Source organism: Trichomycterus rosablanca, chromosome 7 (genome assembly GCF_030014385.1).
Source record: "Trichomycterus rosablanca isolate fTriRos1 chromosome 7, fTriRos1.hap1, whole genome shotgun sequence".
Classification (NCBI taxonomy): domain Eukaryota; kingdom Metazoa; phylum Chordata; class Actinopteri; order Siluriformes; family Trichomycteridae; genus Trichomycterus; species Trichomycterus rosablanca.
Window position 1 is genome coordinate 13,965,220 of NC_085994.1, and position 20,769 is coordinate 13,985,988.

The 20,769-nt window shown below is 41.6% G+C and overlaps 1 protein-coding gene across 1 annotated transcript in view; it reads right to left on the minus strand.

Moving 5' to 3' along the window:
* kazna (kazrin, periplakin interacting protein a) overlaps positions 1-20,769 on the minus strand; it is a 103,418-nt gene that overhangs the window by 40,918 nt on the left and 41,731 nt on the right. Inside the window, exons 3-4 of the mRNA XM_062999036.1 lie at positions 10,545-10,736; positions 337-473 (exon numbers count right to left, since the gene is read on the minus strand). Of these exons, the coding sequence (XP_062855106.1) occupies positions 337-473; positions 10,545-10,736 (329 nt within the window). The remainder of the gene's footprint in view (positions 1-336; positions 474-10,544; positions 10,737-20,769) is intronic.

Below are 20,769 nucleotides of genomic sequence, written 5' to 3' on the forward strand. Positions count from 1 at the left end.
AGATAGAGAGGCGCCTGTGCAGAGCGCATAGGTGAAAAAGGGTTCTGCTAGGGGGAGGCGTGGGTGGCAATATGCCCGCTTTGACTGCAGTCAGGGATCCCCCAGCAGCGGAAGACAAATTGACTACGCTAAATTGGGAGAAAATGGGAGAACATGCATAAAATAAAAGAGAAAAAAAGTTATTTTTTGGAAACTTTTTGAAGAACCCTCGTATTACCACACCCAGAAACATCATTTACATATTGGTTTCTCTTCCTTCCTTCTTAGACACTAATATAAATCATCTCCAGGAAATTAACTACAACACAACAACTAAAAACCCAAACCAGTGTATACTTTGCGGTGCTGCTCGTAGTTCCGGATGAAATCTCGGAGCTGCTCCTCACGGCTCTCCAGCGTGGCATAGAGCTGCTGCATCTGGTTCACCAGCTCAGCTTTTTCTATCTTTAAACGCTTGCGGTCTGCCTTCATTGCTGCGTAGAGGGGATAAGAAAAAGGAGACAAGAAAATAAGAGTGTTTTTAGAAAAGAAAAGAGAAAAGGGTAATGAGTGCATGAGATCACTTGTCTCAAAGTATGTAGCAAGAGTCAATGACAATCATGATCACTCATACCTGCCCAGACTTTCTTCACTCTTACATATAGGACAGGGGTGTCAAACTCATTTTCACCGAGGGCCACATCTGCATTATGGTGGCCCTCAAAGGGCCAATTGTAATGTATCCTACTGTGATTGCAGTCTGCCTTTTAAATCTTAGACAATTTGTTGTTTTTCTTGGAGGCTAAATTCTGTGTTTGGTGCCAAATTTATACTGTATATTTATAATGTATATCTACATTTATATTGTACTCCTTTACCACAGACATGGCCTCATAACACAAGAGACGTACCGGTTTTTCTTCTTGAGGCACAAACTTATATTCACTTTCTTATCTTTCATTAAATTACCTCCTTCTGCTTCAACTTTCTCTTCTTGTACATTTTGGGATTATTTGTAAATATTTCTCAACATCACTTGTTGGAAAACCACCTCAGTTAAACGCTGATGTGGAAACACTGCCATCTAGTGGTGGGATTGCTGTCACTTTGTGGGTCACAAAATCGGCATGCATTGTGGGAGATGCAGTTTATGTATGATTGTACAGTGTAGTTTAAGACAATCATACGTCTTTTAAGCTCTCGTGGGCCACATAAAATGCCGTGGCGGGCCGGATTTGGCCCGCGGGCCTTGAGTTTGACACGTGATATAAAGAACATTTTGTTAGGGGTTTAATCACAAAATGCTTGGAAAACTCCTGTATTTGTTAGGGGTATTGGCTGAAAGACACAGAATCCTACTAACAACTAAGTCCAATGAGATTTGCATAAAACTGATGATGGGTATTTTATTGATTTACTTCTATAGTTTCTAAACTGTCATAAATCATAAGGTCGATCTTCCCCTAATTCTTTGACTAAACTTGAAAACTGGATTTTAGAATGATTTGCATAATATAAAAAACCAACCTTGCTAAACTAGTCATTTTTTCACCATGTATTTTCCACAAAGGACTTTCTAACCCAAAGAATTAATAGATTATCCGATACATTGATTCCAAAATTAATTAAGACTTTAAATTCACACCCAAACTCAAACAAACCTTACAGACACCAGAGAAAATTTAAGTGGTCCCACAGCCTTATTCAGTCCGTTGCTGGCAGTCCAAAGATCAAATATGCTATCACCTGTCTGGGCTACTACACAGACATTTGACAGCTGAAAGGATTCCTCATTACTGCTGCAATCGCAGCCTCTGTTGGCTGGTTCAAGGCACCAGCACAGAGATGATGAATAATGGAGAGCAGTGCGTGACTCTCCATGTGCTGTACTGCTCTCTGTGTAAAATGTCTTAAGCAGGTGAAAAGAAGAGGTTGGCCAATATAATGGACAACATTTCTATCTCCAATTAACTCACTTGCATGTCTTTGGACTGTGGGAGGAAACCGGAGCTCCCGGAGGAAACCCATGCAGACACGGGGAGAACATGCATCTCCCCTAAATGAATAAAAAAAAGAAAAAAGCGCCAATGGTATAACATTTTATTTGGGGGGAAAGGTCAATCATATCTGCCTAAGAGTCTAATTAATCATTTGTAACAATCTCCAGCAACCCCAAGTGGAGTCCTGACCCCACAGCTAAACCCGCTGGGTCAAAACGAGTTTTATAGATGCTCATCCGCATTGCAAATCACACAGAACTTTTACTGTGGATGTTTTGTTCACTCTTCCTGTATAAAGAGTCATTATGTGGGAGTAAAATTGTAGCCAGAGTGGTACAAAGACCCTCACACAGTCTCTCTCTCTCTCTCTCTCTCTCTCTCTTACACACACTTTCACTCCAACCCAAACGTACAGAAAAGCACCTGGCAGAGGAAGCAGAGGTCTGTGGTCTGACCAAGGGTTTAGCCTGTCCAGCTGCTCTGCTATTGGATTTAACTGAAAACAAAAAATTAATGCAGGGTGTACAGTGTATCACAAAAGTGAGTACACCCCTCACATTTCTGCAGATATTTAAGTATATCTTTTCATGGGACAACACTGACAAAACGACACTTTGACACAATGAAAAGTAGTCTGTGTGCAGCTTATATAACAGTGTAAATTTATTCTTCCCTCAAAATAACTCAATATACAGCCATTAATGTCTAAACCACCGGCAACAAAAGTGAGTACACCCCTAAGAGACTACACCCCTAAATGTCCAAATTGAGCACTGCTTGTCATTTTCCCTCCAAAATGTCATGTGATTTGTTAGTGTTACTAGGTCTCAGGTGTGCATAGGGAGCAGGTGTGTTCAGTTTAGTAGTACAGCTCTCACACTCTCTCATACTGGTCACTGAAAGTTCCAACATGGCACCTCATGGCAAAGAACTCTCTGAGGATCTTAAAAGACGAATTGTTGCGCTACATGAAGATGGCCAAGGCTACAAGAAGATTGCCAACACCCTGAAACTGAGCTGCAGCACAGTGGCCAAGATCATCCAGCGTTTTAAAAGAGCAGGGTCCACTCAGAACAGACCTCGCGTTGGTCGTCCAAAGAAGCTGAGTGCACGTGCTCAGCGTCACATCCAACTGCTGTCTTTGAAAGATAGGCGCAGGAGTGCTGTCAGCATTGCTGCAGAGATTGAAAAGGTGGGGGGTCAGCCTGTCAGTGCTCAGACCATACGCCGCACACTACATCAAATTGGTCTGCATGGCTGTCACCCCAGAAGGAAGCCTCTTCTGAAGTCTCTACACAAGAAAGCCCGCAAACAGTTTGCTGAAGACATGTCAACAAAGGACATGGATTACTGGAACCATGTCCTATGGTCTGATGAGACCAAGATTAATTTGTTTGGTTCAGATGGTCTCAAGCATGTGTGGCGGCAATCAGGTGAGGAGTACAAAGATAAGTGTGTCTTGCCTACAGTCAAGCATGGTGGTGGGAATGCCATGGTCTGGGGCTGCATGGGTGCAGCAGGTGTTGGGGAGTTACATTTCATTGAGGGACACATGAACTCCAATATGTACTGTGAAATACTGAAGCAGAGCATGATCCCCTCCCTCCGGAAACTGGGTCACAGGGCAGTGTTCCAGCATGATAATGACCCCAAACACACCTCTAAGACGACCACTGCTTTATTGAAGAGGCTGAGGGTAAAGGTGATTGACTGGCCAAGCATGTCTCCAGACCTAAACCCAATAGAACATCTTTGGGGCATCCTCAAGCGGAAGGTGGAGGAGCGCAAAGTCTTGAATATCCGCCAGCTCCGAGATGTCGTCATGGAGGAGTGGAAAAGCATTCCAGTGGCAACCTGTGAAGCTCTGGTAAACTCCATGCCCAGGAGAGTTAAGGCAGTTCTGGGAAATAATGGTGGCCACACAAAATATTGACACTTCAGGAACTTTCACTAAGGGGTGTACTCACTTTTGTTGCCGGTGGTTTAGACATTAATGGCTGTATATTGAGTTATTTTGAGGGAAGAATAAATTTACACTGTTATATAAGCTGCACACAGACTACTTTTCATTGTGTCAAAGTGTCATTTTGTCAGTGTTGTCCCATGAAAAGATATACTTAAATATCTGCAGAAATGTGAGGGGTGTACTCACTTTTGTGATACACTGTATGTGTGTGAGTTCCAAGTGATAGTGGATAATTTAATATTTTAAGTAAAACATGGCAATTAAAAACACATTAGCAGTGGTAATTAAAACTTAAATGCATGTTATATGATCAGGAACAGGACTCTTTAGTCTCAGTGGGATTTTAAAATCTAGATAAAGGTTAAAATAATAAATGAATCCTTCCAGAACTGCTCATTAACAGGTGCCTTCTGCCAAAACAAACCCGAAAATAAACACTAGAGAAACACGGCTGATGATATCCAGGGATGATAAACGCACGAGTCATAATGAGAACACAGGCCTGCTTTATTAACCCCGAGAGGAAATTACCTCCATGCCGAATTAAATAAAGGATGCCACACTGATGCACAGATCAACGAACGTGGCAACATGAAACACACATCTCACAGCACTGTAATAACCAGATTCATTATTACATCAGCTCTCAATAAACTGATCTCTACCAGCCTTCTCATCTCTGTAATAAATGATAACTTTTATTAATGAATGAGGTCACATACATCAGCCCATGATTATATCTTATTGCACGCACGCAAGAATGATTCCTAGCTGTTGGTAAGCTTTTGTTTATAGGCAAATATGCCATTCCAACAAATAGAAACATTTTGAAATTAGTCACCTGCCAGCAATTTAATGCTAAGCTAAATGGATAATCAGAGAACACTTCCAGTCAAAGTAAAGAATGTGAATAAAAACACATTCAAATGTAATTTAATTTATATATAAAAATAAAACACGTTAGCACACCGGAGCTGGGATTTCGAATACATCGCATATATGAAAACGGCTATATGAACAACGTTTGGCTGTTGTTCATCCAGGGAGGGAGCCGGATAGAGAGCTCATAACTGATGCAATTACGACCTCTGCTGGCTGATTGATGGCGTCTGCACAGAGTAGAGGAATAATGCGTTGATCAGGGTGTGGCTCTCCGTACACGTTCATATGCTGATCCGCATATGAACTCGCCTTGTGCAGGTGAAAAGATGCAGGGGTACTGCACACGTGTCGGAGGGGGTGTGTGTCAGTTCGCTCTCCTCAATCAGGGCGGGGGTCAGCACCAGTAGAGAGGAAGCATAACACAATTGGGCAAAAAATTGGACACGTTAAAAATCAGGAGAAAAAGGAGAAAAATGCATTGAAAAATACTAAGTAATACAACACAGCCAGGTTTGATTTCAGGCAGCTCTGGGGAATAAATCTTACTCCTTATTAACAAAGCCAAGCAGTTACAGTAAATGCACCATAAATAAGTCAAGATGAGCTGACAGAAGGTAAAATTTAGAGGTAAAATTGTTCACACGATTCTAAAATGACTTACAAAGCCATTTCTAATGCTCTGGGACTTCACCAAACCACAGTGAGAGCTATTATCACAATTTTGTACCTCCATTTCACCCCATTTGCATGTCTTTTCCTCCTGGAGAACACACTTTCAGACACGTGAAGAACAAGCAAACTCAACACAGAAAGGACCTGGACCACTTCACCTGGAAATTAAACCCAGGACCTTCTTGCTGTGATGCGAAAGTGCTATCCACTAAGCCACCATGCCACCCCTAATGCAATAAAGATGAGGCAAAAATGGGATTTGTGGGGTAACAAATAGCAAGTAGAAAATACCAGTGCTTTGTTCCAGGATTTTTTGGATGAGGGTTTTATTATGTTTGGTGATAATACAGTATTTTATAGTAAGAACATCAAGCCAACAGTTAGACACAGTGGTGGCAGCGTAATGGTGTTGTGGTGGTTCTCTGCTGCAACAGTACCATGATGACTTTATGTTACTAAGGAAACAATGAATTTCACACTATTTTACAAGAAATTGAAAGCTCGTGAAAGCTGTGAGTTAACGTGGGGCATCATTGGGTTATCTGAATGGCTGTGTCGAGACCTAAAACATTTAAGAACATACATTAAAAAAGGGTTTTTCAGATTGTAATACCCTTTTCAGGGTGATACGGTTATTAGATAATTGTATCCCTAAAATAAATAAAAATGTGTTTTACAAAATTTGCTGCATTTTCACTGAAGATCCTGGTGTAATATGTTTAGTTTATATAATTATCAGAATCAGAATCAGAATCAGCTTTATTCGCCAAGTATGTTTACACACACAAGGAATTTGTTTCCGGCTGTTGTTAGCTCTCTACAATCTACAAACAATACAATATACAGACAAGACTATATGTAGACAATGTACAAATGTACATGTTCAGCAGAATTTGCATATGTACAGAAAATATAAAAATAACATAAGATAAATAGTAAAGTAAGGTAAGGTGCAGTTACAGTATTATACAGCATGTATAAAGTGCAGTGTTGCATGTAAACAATAACAGTAAACAGCAGTTCAGTTTTAGTTATTAATGAGTTTGATGGCATTTGGAAAAAAACTGTTAGAGTGTCTGTCTGATTTTGTGTGCAGGGCTCTGTAGCGCCTGCCAGAGGGTAGGAGCAAGGACGGATTAAGGATAGTCTGGGCCCCTGGGCCCCCCTCCAAAAACATAAATAAATTAATACATTAAACAACCTGTCAATAACTAACCCTAACACAAAAATCTATTTTATATAAGTTTCTTTCTACTCTTCTTTCTTGCAAAGTCATCCACTAATTCATCAAAATTAAGCTGTCTGACCAAATCTGATTCAATGGCCAGAAGTGACAGTGAGTTCAGGCGGTTTTGGCGCATCCTAATCCTGAGTTCATTCTTAATACGAGCCAGTTTGGAGAATGAACGCTCCCCTTCACAATTTGTGATAGGCACAGTCAAAAAAAGTCTAAGTGCTATGTAGACATTTGGAAAGGTTGACTGTAAATTCAAATTTATCATGGTTTTGAGCATTTTACTAGGACATTTTTCTTTTTCTGTTATGAATGATTTGTATTGTATCAATTCATCTGCCAGGCTCATGTTCAGATCTGAAGGATATGCTGCAGCGAGTGAGCCTTTAAAGTGAGCTCACTGTTGGACATATTGTCAGGCATGAAAAGAACATCAAATAGCTCAGTTAAGTGTGTGTATGCATTTAAACTGCTTGAAATTGCTTGTCTTAAATTTAAATAATTGCAAAATTGCTAAATTAATTTGTGTCTCTGCGCTTAAGAGAAATTAAACATAATAATTTTGAAACAATACAAATTCAGAAACATTAAGTAAGGGCCTGAATCGCATATTTGCAACAAAACGTCTGTTATGAAATATGGTAGCTTGCCTGGCAATTTGTAGGTCCCTAGAAAGTCAAGGAGCCATGGTAAACGACTTCTATGGAAGTCAAGGGCCCCATAGCAGGGGCCCTCGTGATCAAGGGCCCTCTAATGGTATGCCCTGCTCTTCTCTAGGGCCCCCTGGTAGGGGCTCTCATAACCAGGGCCCTCTAAAAAATATGCCCCCCTCTTTCCTAGGACCCCTAATAGCCAGAAGTCGAAGTCAGAGCAGTGCCACAATGCCTCATCCATTTTCATAAGGGGCCCAAAAGCATGGCTAGGGCCCAAAAGCATGGCTAGGGGCCCCAAAAGCATGGCTAGGGCCCCCAAGAGGCCCTGGGGTCAAAGTCCCTAATAGTCAGAGGATCCTTAAAATGGAGGGCCCTCGGAAATAAAAATATATTGTATCATAAATGTTGATAGGCATCGCAAAATGTTTTGAGCCAGGGCCCCCCTGGGGCCCCCTGACCTCAAGGGCCCCTGGGCGCTGGCCCCACTGGCCCGGTCAGTAATCCAGCCATGGGTAGGAGGGTAAAATGTTCGTGACCAGGGTGTGAGAAGTCTGTGATAATTTTTTCTGCCCGGTTTCTGATCCTTGTTTTGTATAAGTCCTGGAGGGTGGGCAAAGGAGTACCAATGATTTTTGCTGCTCTATCCACCACTCTTTGCAATCTGCATCTGTGCTGTTTTGTGGCTGAACCGAACCACACTGTGATGGATGTGCACAGGACAGATTCAATGACTGCGGTGTAGAACTGTTTCAACAGCAATTATATTGAATACATATAATTACATTGAATACATATAATTACACTTATTATATATATTATTTAATCAAATGTGGTTACATATATTTTTAGTCAAATAAATTTTTATAATCAAAAATAGGGTTTGTGTGGCACAGTTGTAAATTATGCTGGACCACTACTGACAGAACCTAGGTGTCGAACCCCCAGCTGTGCTAACAGCTGGTCAGAAGTCACATACATGATTGCTAAGGTCCTGCAATGGATTGGCGTCCTGTCTAGGGTGTGTTACTGCATTTCACCTAGTGATTCAGGGGAAAAGAAATGAAATCATGTATGAGACATACAGTATATGCAACAGAGGCAATTAGGGCTGAAACGATTCCTTGAGTAATTCGATTACTAAAAATCATCGATTTAAATTTTTTGCATCGAGGCATCATTTAATCCATACAATTATATACAGCTCATGGTGTTTTGCACGGACGAATTGCGGTGACGTGAAGAAGCCGAGGGCTGCGTCCGAAATCTCATACTTAAACAGTACTTAACAGGACTTAAACCGGGTACTTTTTGCATACAGTTGAATGAATACTACGTATTTGGACACGCTCGCCACTCCTGCATACTGTTCAGTGTGAACGTAGCAATGAGCAATCATCTCTGACTTTACATCTACAAGGTGGACCAACTAGGTAGGAGTGTCTAATAGAGTGGACAGTGAGTGGACACGGTATTTAAAAACTCCAGCAACGCTGCTGTGTCTGATCCACTCATACCAGCACAACACACACTAACACACCACCACCCCGTAGTGTTCTCTTTAAACTGTACTGTATGCAAGGAATAAAAATGTACAGTTTGTTTTAGGAGACACGTCTTATTTAATCTTATATGTATTTATTTTTGCTCATTATTAAAGCAAAAGTATTTCTTATTTGATTACTCGATTAATCGCTGGAATGAGGTTTAGGGAGGTACATTATTGGGGTTATGGTTCTGGACCTCTTGATGACAGGGTTTCTTTGATGTGCCACTTATGAACCCTAGTCACAGATGTCTATATTTTTTTCATCTCTCAATTTCATCTTCATGTTTATTATTTGTTTTTTTACAACCATCATTCTGGTCAGGGTCACAGTGGGCCTGGCTTCACCGGAATTCCTAGGGGCAATGCAATAACACATTCCGGACAGGACACATTTACATTTTCAGCATTTAGCAGACGCTTTTATCCAAAGCGACTTACATGATGAGCTGAACACGATGAGCAATTGAGGGTTAAGGGCCTTGCTCAGGGACCCAACAGTGGCAACTTGGTGTTGGTGGGGCTTGAACCGTCAACCTTCTGTTTACTAGTCCAGTACCTTAACCACTGAGCTATCACTGCCCTATTGGCCGATTGGCAGGACACCAATCCATCGCGGAGCCTCGGCCACCTTCTTTCAGACATAACCAATCGTGTCTGTTTGTAGATGTCCAACCGGGCTGATAGCACTGCTGGGGATTCGAATTCTGGATCCTAGCAGTAGAGGACTAGCAGCAATTTACATCTGTGCCGACAGAGCACACTCGTTAGTGATTATAATTAACCAAGCCTTGATTCACTGTGCCTATGTAAGTAGGGACAGTTCAGCTCTGGGGCCCAAGGGCTCAAGGGCCCAACAGGGGCAGCTTGTTGGTAGCCAGGCTTGAATAATCAACATTGCAATCAGTTCTTCAGTACCTTTACTGCTGAGCCACTACAGCCAATAGTGGGCAAATAATTAATTGGCTGACTTGGATAGATGAGACTCCACATTCTCAAAGACAGTGCCATGGAAAAGTCATCGACCTAAAAATCTAATTTAGCCCTAAAATAATAAGGGGGCTCAAGGGATGCCTTATATGTTAGATATTCATGCCCTTGTTTGATAGCTCCCTTGCTTTGATGTAAAGCTATAGGTGCACCATAGTGGAGGGGGAAAAAACTACAGCAGTTTTCTGTACTTTGACTTACTTCAATCGTGAATGCATCCCACAGTAGAGTAGTCATCAGAGATCTTCTGAAGGTGGCATGGACAAGTGTGACTTAGCAGACAATTAGGTGCCAACCTGTATTGCATTACATCAATTCTGTCTCCCAGTCAAGAGGCAGGAGTGCCTTGTGACTTCTCAGTGCTCATATAAGTAGGTACAGTTCAGCTCTAGCATTACAATGAATGCTTAGGGAGTTTCTGACGGACCTCTGAAAGCAGTTTAAACCACCCAAGCACCACCCCTTTTTCCCAGAGTTTTTAAGATATTCTTTTCTTACTTTTATCATGCATGAACCTTGTGTGTGTAATTATTATCAGGTTCAGGTGATGGGAGTTTATAGATGGTCTGAGCTTTGAGGTTTGGTTTGCTCTCGGTTTGTATACATGTGTTGAATGTGGACTCACCCTGCAGTGCTTCGTTGGCTCGGTCCAACTCCTGTTCTCTGTGTGAGAGCTGTACTCTGAGCTCAGCGGCAGAGAGCAGCTCAGCAGAACAGCCTCCTCCAGTCTCCTCCAGCTCTTTATTCAACATCTCCTTCATTCTCTTCAGTTCAGCCACCTCCTCCTGCAGACATAGAACCTCCTCACGGAGCAGCACTACACAGAGAGCGTGGAAGGAAAAAAAACAAAGTAAATTAAATTACGTAACAATGGAAACCTTTATGTTGTTAATTCTTGTGAAACGACATATCAGCAGCAGCACTATACACAGAAAGTGTGTGTGTGTGTGTGGGGGGGGGGATTAAAAACAATGTAACAGTGGGAACATTCCTTTGAAACCACTGCATTTCATCCATATTTGGTCAGAGTCCATAGCTGCGTTCATAACAATGCCTCTGGCATTTGTCAGAACACATGCTGACGTACTGGGGATGTCTGTGGGTAAAGATTGATGCCATGCCCACCCTAGATACATGAAAGCAATGCTGGACAAGGTACTTTTATGTGGCTGCAATCTGTGCTCAAAATACGTGTTAAATCAATAATTGTTGTGGTTTTGCAAGTGGAATTTTTCTTCATTCTTGCTTAATACAAAGACCTCAGGTGCTCGACAGTTTAAGGTTGCCATTGTCTGATTCTCCTTTCTTCAATAGGACACTGATCTGTACTGCAGGCAGGTCAGTCAAACACACACACACACACGTGCATCAATGAGCCTTTGCCGCCCATGACCCTGTCGCCGGTTTACCACTGTTCCTTCCTTGGACCACTTTTGATAGATACTGACCACTGCAGACCGGGAACACCCCACAAGAGCTGCAGTTTTAGAGATGCTCTGACCCTGTCATCTAGCCATCAAAATTTGGCCCTTGTCAAACTTGCTCAAAGTCTTATGCTTGTCCATTTTTCCTGCTTCTAACATATCAACTCTGAGGATAAAATTTTCACTTGTTGCTTAATATATCCCACCCACTAACAGGTGCCGTGATGAAGAGATAATCAGTGTTATTCGAGAGAGAGAGAGAGAGAGAGAGAGAGAGAGAGAGAGAGAAAGATAACCATAAATATATATCTATGGTTGAGGGCCCAAACAAGCTTGCGGGGAAAAGCTCCTTCTCATGCTCTCTGTCTTGGCCTTCAAGGAGCGAACACTTTTCTCAGACCGCAAAAGTTAGTGTTTAGTTTTTAACGCCCTGTCTGCCCTTGGGCCATGTTCACAGCCAGTGATATGTCTTTTATTCGCTGTTCTGTTTTATGTTTTATTCTGTATTGACAGGTTATTCACATGGTCTTTGCTGCCAGACCGAGAAAATCCAGAGAAAATCCATTACTGACTGGGGAACGCTGTGTATGCTGGACTTGGGTGTCTTGAGTCGAGTGTTTTTATCAGGTCAGGATTCACTGTGTGTGTGAAGGCTACATTAAAGACGTCTGTAACAATCATTTAAAAATGAAAGAGACGGCGATTATGACTAATGATTAGTGAAAGCCAGCTACTTAATGCAAATTGCTTTAGTCTGCTGCGTGCTGGAATATGTGCATACATTAACTTCACTGCTGGCTGCCCTACGCTTCGAGAATTCATTTAAATCCACCGTTCAGTACAAAACAGCTGCATCTGCCGCCTTATGCAAAGCAGTCCTTAAAAACACAGAACATTTGCATAGCAGAAAGAATCCTGGGTTTAGAGGATAAGACATGAGGTATGCATCAAAGTGAGCTACAAACGTGGGGATTAAATGGCTAGAAATTAAGGAAAAGCAGCAATAATCATAGCCATGACCTTTTAAAAATGAAGTTGGCACGATGCTGCAGCTGCCCGAGGGGTGCTACACAGCAAGAAAGGTCCTGCCAAGCTGGGTTTAATCCACAGTACATGAATTTAGCATCTTCTTCCCATGTCTGTACCCTAATTCCATTGCTCTAAATACTCGTGGGTGAGTAATATTTACATTTACACCATTTATTCAGTGATGACTGAATACCATGCAAGCCATTAAAGGTTAAGGGCTTTGCAATAGTCATTAGTCCAGTACCCTAACCCCTTGAGCTATCACTATTCTTATGTTGTATTCTGGTTGCATCCTGGATACAAATATGAACAAAAAAAAGACCAACAAAAAACAAAACCCAAACAGAAGTTGGTTTCTGGGAGCTTTGTACATTTTATTAATTTGGACAGACAGCAGCATAAAATCATAACCACTGCTTACCTGAGCTTCTCTTCTTCAAATTGAGACCAAATCTATATCTGTGTGTTGTTCCGTTAGGGATATAATCCACTTGTTTTTTCTTCTTGGAGGCCATCTTGTGTGTTTCCAAAATATTTCAAGAATATATAAAATCCATATCCAACTGTGTTTGTCCACGTAACTGATGAAAACTGTTTTATGTAATTTACTCTCTCTGTTTTCGTGGTAAAAAGCTGAAACTGTTTTTTTTTTTTTTTTTACTAAACTGTCACTTATGCATCTACAACCAATAAAGAGAGAGACTGAAATTCCACCCAGTATCTGAATTCGGAAGCTCTAATTGGTTGATACTGCTGTTTATCAAGGCCTGAACCACGACTGAATCACTTTAACAAATGAACTGATTCATGGAGTTGTTTATGCACGACACCATAATAAAATAGATTGAGCATAACAAATGAATCTTTACCATAGATAAGAGCACAGCTCCCTGATTCGATTCCAATGAATCATTTGTTTGAAAAGAGGCGTTTCTGACTCATTTTAGGGATTCAGTTTGCATGTCCACCCACTCATGCACGGAAGAAAGCGTGCTGAACACAGCTTTTGTGCTCCGTTTTAAATGTTCTTAAATGGTCACCTGTGTATCCTAGGCATACTCGATATATCGAATAAGGTCATTTTCAACATCGTGTGAAAATATAAACCTCATACACATTGCCATTGTGCCACCAATTACATTAAATTACTTTGTCAATGCAACCCCCACCCCCTGAACCCAACTTTTCACCTAGTACAGGTGTCCGTCTGCCACAAGTTGCCATCCTGCCCCAAGAGTCCTCTTCTTTGAAAAAGAGCAAACACTCCTTACATGGTGAGACAGGGTGCTATTAGAGTACATGAAGTAAACAGAGGTGAGGAGGGGAAGGCTTCATACAAAGGTCAAAGCATTTTACCGAACTGCAATAACACACAGAGCACTTTGAAATAGCTGCTTCACCTTGAGTCCTGACTCTGAGGCTTTATGACAAAATCAGGATGAACGTGGTTTACTGCAGTAGACAGCCTTGCTGATTCATGATGACACGAACGGTTTCTGAAAGCCTGAATGGTTTGGAGATTGTTATTGCGAGGCCTTGGCAACTTGGCATTGACAAAGTCAAAATAAAGAAGCAGCGTTAATCGGATCAGCGTGGCAGAACTGACAGCCCAGTCCGAGCTCTATATTTTATAGAATGCATTTGTATGATGGTATGTGCATGTATGTCTTGGGGAAAAGAGCTTATGGGAAGCTCTGTTTGCACCATGTGATTTAGTTTGGGAGAAAAGGATTGTGGTATTGATTGCTCGGATTCTCTGATCCGTGCAGACACTTACAGATGCAGGGTTCCATTCAGCTACAAGAACTTAATGGGCAGTGTGTAATCTGAGGAGCAATATGTCAGTACTTATACTAGCAAAGTGCACAGGCTGGATTGAGATCTATTCAAAGTAGGGGATGTGGGACTACTGATAATAAACGCAATTCACTAAGTCTGTCAAAATCAAATGTCTGTTGTAATGTACGAGGGATCTTCAAAAAGTTTTCTCACTTTTGTATTTTCACTGGAAACGTGAGGGTGGGAGGAGTAGTAATTGGTCATGTCTGAGAGACTGTGAGAGAGCTTATAGTCTAGCGGATTTAGCGCCATCTGATTTCCACCTTTTTAAACGCTCAAAGAAGATTTAAGGGAAAGAAGCTTTTCATGTGATGATGATGTGAAAGCAGCGGTGCATCAGTGGCTACATGCTCAATCAAAAACATTTTTTTTGCTGATGGCATTCAAAAGTTGGAACCCTCGTATTAGCAGGTGTACACCAAATCACCCACAAATTATGGTTTACAGTGCCCTCCACAAACACTCACATCCCTGAAAAACAAACAAAACAGGCTGTAAACATATTCTTTTGTACTTGTACTGCAAATATGGTTCAGGAATGATTTGAGGAGCACAACAATGAGTTGGAGGTGTTGACTTGGCCTTCAAATTCCCAATCGAGCATCTGTGGGATGTGCTGGACAAACAAGTCTGATCCATGGAGGCCCCACCTCACAACTTACAGGATTTAAAGGATCGACTGCTAACATCTTGCTGCCAGATACCACAGCACACTTTCAGGGATCTAGTGTAGTCCATGCCTTGACAGGTCAGGGCTGTTTTGGCAGCAAAAAGGGACCAACACAATATTAGGAAGGTGGTCATAATGTAATGCCGGATCACTGTATATTTAAGTAGCACGAATGATAAAAAAAAAAAAAAAAAAAAAATAAATAATAATATATATATATATATATATATATATATATATATATATATATGGTTTGAGTTTGTTTATTGCTTGGATTAACAAAGGCTACATATGAACGTAGTCAAAAACAAGCTAATGATTATAGTCTGAACTAGGGATGTAACGATACACTCTACCCACGATGCGATGCGATTCACGACACTGGGTTCACGATTATTATTATTTTTTTCTTTTTTTTAATTTTTACCCCTTTTTCTCCCCTTTTAGCGCATCCAATTGTTCAATTAGCATCGTGCTTCCTCTCTGTCTATGCCGAACCCTGCCCTGACGGAGGTGATTGAAGCTAACCCGTATCCCCTCCGAAACACGAGCAGCAGCCAGATGCATCTTTGCCACCCACACATTGACGAGTTTGGCGCCACCTAGCGTTGCATGCGGAGAGACACACCCTAAGGGCACCCTCTCCCATCTCTGTGTAAGCGCCTCCAATCAGCCGGCAGAGAACGCAATCGCATTCTGACAGAGAGAGACCCACATCCGGTTCTTTGTCCCACCCCCCACATGAGCAACCGGCCAATCGTTGCTCATATAGCCACTCAGCTTCGAACCGGTAAAGCAAGGCTGGATTCGATACCACGCTCTTAGAATCCAGCCCTGGTTGCAGCGCGTTTCTTTTTACCGCTGCGCCACCTGAGCGGCTCGATACAATTTTTTAAACAAAATGAAATTGAAGACAAATGATAAAGTTTCATTTTACTATTTCTCTTAAAAATAAAATAAAATACTGTATTTGTGCTTATCTTTTATTTATCTAAATAATGAATGTCCTTTTATTTTTGAGTTAGGTATAAACTATGCAAAACTATGCTGCACATTTCCCTTTTTGTGTAAAAAAAAATGAAATGAAATAAATCCCACATTAAATAAATAAATGAATAATACAAATAAAGAAAGTATCCTCATATAAATAAATTTGGCTGGAAAATTCCGAACCTGGCAACCCTGTAGTGCCGTCAACCAGGCGAGATGAATAGTGCCAGTGCCCTCTGCTGTTTAAAGTGAATATCGATTCATTATACATGTAAACCGATTTGAATCGTTACACATGTGAATCGATTTTTTAACTGTCTAGTGGTGCATCGTTACATCCCTAGTCTAAACGGTTAAAAGCAGTAACACGAGGTAAAAATGAACAGCAGCAAAGGCCATCACGCATATTACACAATAATTTATAACTCACATAACAGATGTACTCCTGACAGCCTTTGATGGAGCTTCAAAGTGAATCCTAGTTCTAGTAATGTCACGTTTAAAACCCCCAGCACTAGATAACTTCATTCCTGTGATTTTGCATAGCACAGGACATTTCCAAACAGTCTAGACGACTTGATTTGATGCAATTCTTCCTCTCCTCAGCCGATAAATCCCCACAGATAAGTGTTGGAATGACTTCAATGCAGTTGCCTAGACTTTTGTGCAATATTCAAAGCTGAATTTTCTCTGAAATGCTGCAAATATTGCATCTTTGCCAATGCCACCCACACAGTATCACTGAACAGCTTATTGCGCTTGGAGTGAGCGCTTAGTGCTTGGCTTTGTTTATTTGACCCAGCAGATAAGCAGATTGTCAATGATGAAGAGAAAAACTTCGAGCTTTCCAAGTATTTTCTCACGGTCCCCAAGCCACCAGTTTTAGCAAGTGGCATCATAGCTGTGTTTAGACATCAGCTGTAGTTAAAAATCGATTTTGTTTGCATTTTTACCCCAATTTTCCTCCCAATCTAGTCGTATCCAATTACCCAATTGCATTATGCTTCCTCTATACTGATGTTGATCTCCACTCTGACTGAGGAGAGCCATGACTAACACACGCCCCCCTTCAACAAGTGCGCAGTAGACGACTGCATCTTTTCATCCGCATGAGATGGGTTCATATGCGGATCAGCTTTGTGTACGGAGAGACACACCCTGATCCCACATTATCTGTGCAGGCTCCATGAATCAGCCAGCAGAGGTCGTAATTGCATCAGTTATGAGGAATCCCCTCTGGCACCCTCCCTGAAGAACAAGCCAATGGTTGTTCGTATAGGCGACCAGCCTGCTGAGCTGCAGAGCTGAGATTTGAACCGATCAGCCATAGTGTGATAGATAGATAGAAACACACTATCCATCCATCCATCCATCCATCCATCCATCCATCCATCCATCCATCTTTTAAAGCCGTGTTTACTTTGTGAGTTACATTCACGGCAGGAAAGGTTTATGTGGGTGCTTTGTATCTGTTACGTAGTCTCTGATATTATATGTGTATTCCTAATTTAGTAATTGTAACGAAGTTCAAAAGTTTTTCTGTTTTTCCAAGGTTAAAAATGTTCATTGTTCCAGCTATTGAAAATGTTTGTCTTTCCCTTTGGTATTTAGGGCACCCAGTTAGTATGTGTTTAATCGTGATGGGTAATTGGCAGGATTCACATTGTGGGGCATGTATGTAAAGTTACATACTTGGCATACATGTATGTATGCCAAGTATGTAAAGAAACTCTCCTAAATATAAAAAGGAATGATGAAAGGAAAACAGTTCATATGCAATAAAATGAAAGTGCAAATGCAAGTTCAAGTCCAGCTGGCTACATTCTCAGCCATGCAACAAACTGCAACTGAACTTGGTTTGCAACATGTGGGACAGAATGAGGTTTAGCATCTGCTGCGACAAGACGTTTACTTAATCTCTTGAATGTCATTACGGTTAATGCAACTCTTAATGGGTAATGCTGCATAATTACACAATCCGAGAATAATGGCCTACTTAAACCCAGTATGGGTGCGGCAGAGAATGAGCTGGCAGTGAAACTCGGTGCAGTTCATGATGATTTATGATGATGTGCTTCAAGCAAACATTAACTGCTTACAGAACTTGTACACTATTGTCAACAATTTGGACGTGTGTACTCTTTTCTGCCTTTTAAAACAATAATGAATGCAGAAAAAACTAATAATCACTAAGTCACTACTTTATCATTCATTTTATTATATTGAAGGAGTTCCCATATCTGCTTACCATTTGTTGAAATTGTATTGAGATGTGTCTTTTGACTTTACTGTGTCTGTGGAATTTGTGCCGTTTAGTAAAACAAGCATTTGAGGAATTGGCCTGGCTTGCAATCAACGTTCCTATTCATCCCAAGCCCAGAGGTGTATTTTTACATTTACATTTTCGGCTTTTAGCAGACGCTTTTATCCAAAGCTACTTACTGTACATCACAGTGTACAGCTTGAGCAATTGAAGGTTAAGGGCCTTGCTTAAGGGCCCAACAGCAGCAACCTGGCGGTGGTGGGGCTTGAACCAGTGACCCTCTGGTTACTAGTCCAGTGCCTTAACCACTAGGCTACTGCTTGCCTAACAGCTTGTATAACAGGGTTGAGATCAATGCTCTGTAAAGGCAACTGGAATTTCTCTACAAACTCGTGTGATCACATTATTAAGAGCTGCATAATCTATCTTTGGGTTGTTAGCATGACTTTTTTTATTTATATAAATTACAGTAATTTGTGACATGAGGGAAAGTATAAGAATAAAAAACGTGTAAGCAATAGCGCTCAACCACAAGCCTGCAACAAAAAAGCTCTCAGAAAAAAAGTAAAGAGAGGAAACTTAAAACAAGCCAGGGACGGCAATAAAATAAGCAGGACTGCCACTCCAGCGACTGGTGCAGCGTGTGTCGAAATGAGTCTAAACATGGAACCTTGCTTTGCAAAGAGTCAGCACGCAACTTGTGGAGGCAACTTCTCATGACGGCCACAGAGTGCCATGACACTGACTGGGCTCCTAGTAAAAGATAAAGAGTGCTGGCATTAGCGCCAGCAGAAGACCTGACCAGATTGAGCCTGGCATCTCTTTTTTGAGATAAAAGCAGGTGGCCAAGAGACTGCCTAGCGCAGAAACCATGATTTATGTATACATTTACATCTACATTTTCAGATGCTCTTATCCAGAGCGACTTACAGAAGTGCTTACATAGTAAACATTACCTTACTCTAGTTTAAGTAGACAACAGTCCAAGAACACAAATCTGCTGAAACTCTGTTGGAACCAAAGTTAGTGTTTTTTTTTCCAAGAAATGAATAAGAGTGTTAGTAAGTACAAGTCAGCTTAAGCGCTTAGTAAAGAAGTGGGTTTTTAATCGTTTTTTGAAGACAGCGAGAGATGTTTGGACAGACAGAGGAAGTTCATTGCACCATTAGGGCCTTGATGCTTGTCTTCCTCGAGTTCTGGGTGGAGGATCAAGTCGAGTGAGACTAGTGGCTCGGAGGTTGCGTGGTACAGAGCGGGGTTTGATTAGACTTCGAAGGTAGCTTGGGGCTGGTCCATTTTTGGCTTTGTAGGCGAGCATCAGTGTTTTAAACTGAATGCGTGCAGCTACAGGAAGCCAGTGAAGAGAACGCAGCAGTGGGGTGATGTGGCAGTGTTTAGGTTGGGTGTATACATCCATCCACCTGGAGCAAAGTAACACTCAGTGAGGTGCAGGTGGTTGCTGATTAAGAGAAACTGGCATTTCAATCACATGTGCCTCCAAGGTCACAAGGTTTAGTAAATTAAAATCACTAACAAGGGTGTTAAGTCAGCATAGTGGTAATATGATGCTTGCTAGCCCAGTACCATTGGGATCTAGGGTGTAAATCCCCAAAACCCGGCCGGGAGTCTTAACACTGACATGAGTGGCTATGTCTGAGGGGATGGGATGGCTGAGACCCTGCGATGGATTGCCATCCTGTCTGGGGGTATGTTACTGGAAAACTGGACCTACCGCAACGCAGACCAGGATGAAGTGGTGGTAATACATGAAAATTATGTAACAATTTAAGTTAAACAATATCAGTTGTTAAATATATTATTTTTAATGACTTCTTTGTCTTTATTGTATCATATTTGTGAATAATTTTTTCCATACAGGACATCTTATGCAAACAGATAAATGTTAAAAGAAAAGAAGACAATGATTGGCTCGCCCAAAGGGTGGGAATGCAGGAGGGGACTCCTCATGACTGCTGCAATTACGACCTCTGCTGGCTGGTAAATGGCACCTGCACAGATAATGGAGATCGGTGTGTGACTCTATGTGCATGATACGGATCTCAATATGAACCCGCCTCATGCAGGTGAAAAAGAAGCCATCATCACTTTCAAGATGTTTCTGCCCTAACCAGATGTTGATGGACAATGGTAGCTCAGCGTTAAGGTACTGGACTAGTAATCACAAGGCTGCTGGTTCAAGCCTCACTGCACTAGTCAGTAATTGTAGAACTACAAAGTGCTTCTATATGGTAAGTGGAGCTGATAAAATGGACAGTGTGTGTAGAAACGAGAAGGTGGTCATAATGTTATGCCTCATTGGTGTATTTGCCTGTTACACACGCCCTCTGCCGTGTACACAGTCCACTGACTCCTTTCTAGGAACTCATACTTGGGTGGTTTTGTGCATGAGGCCAGTCTTGCGTTCCTCCACTTCTGTGCAGGCGTCTCGGGCTACTAACCAGGGTCATCACACAGCATCGAAGAACCCAGCCACTTTTTAGTCCAGTCTTTTTCCAACCAGCAGATTAGTATCCAATTTTGTCTGCTGCAGGCTCTGCCAACCGGTAGCAGAGCTGAGATTCAAACCGGGGAGTTTAGAATCCCATCATGTGTACTGCTCACATTGCCAAGTTGC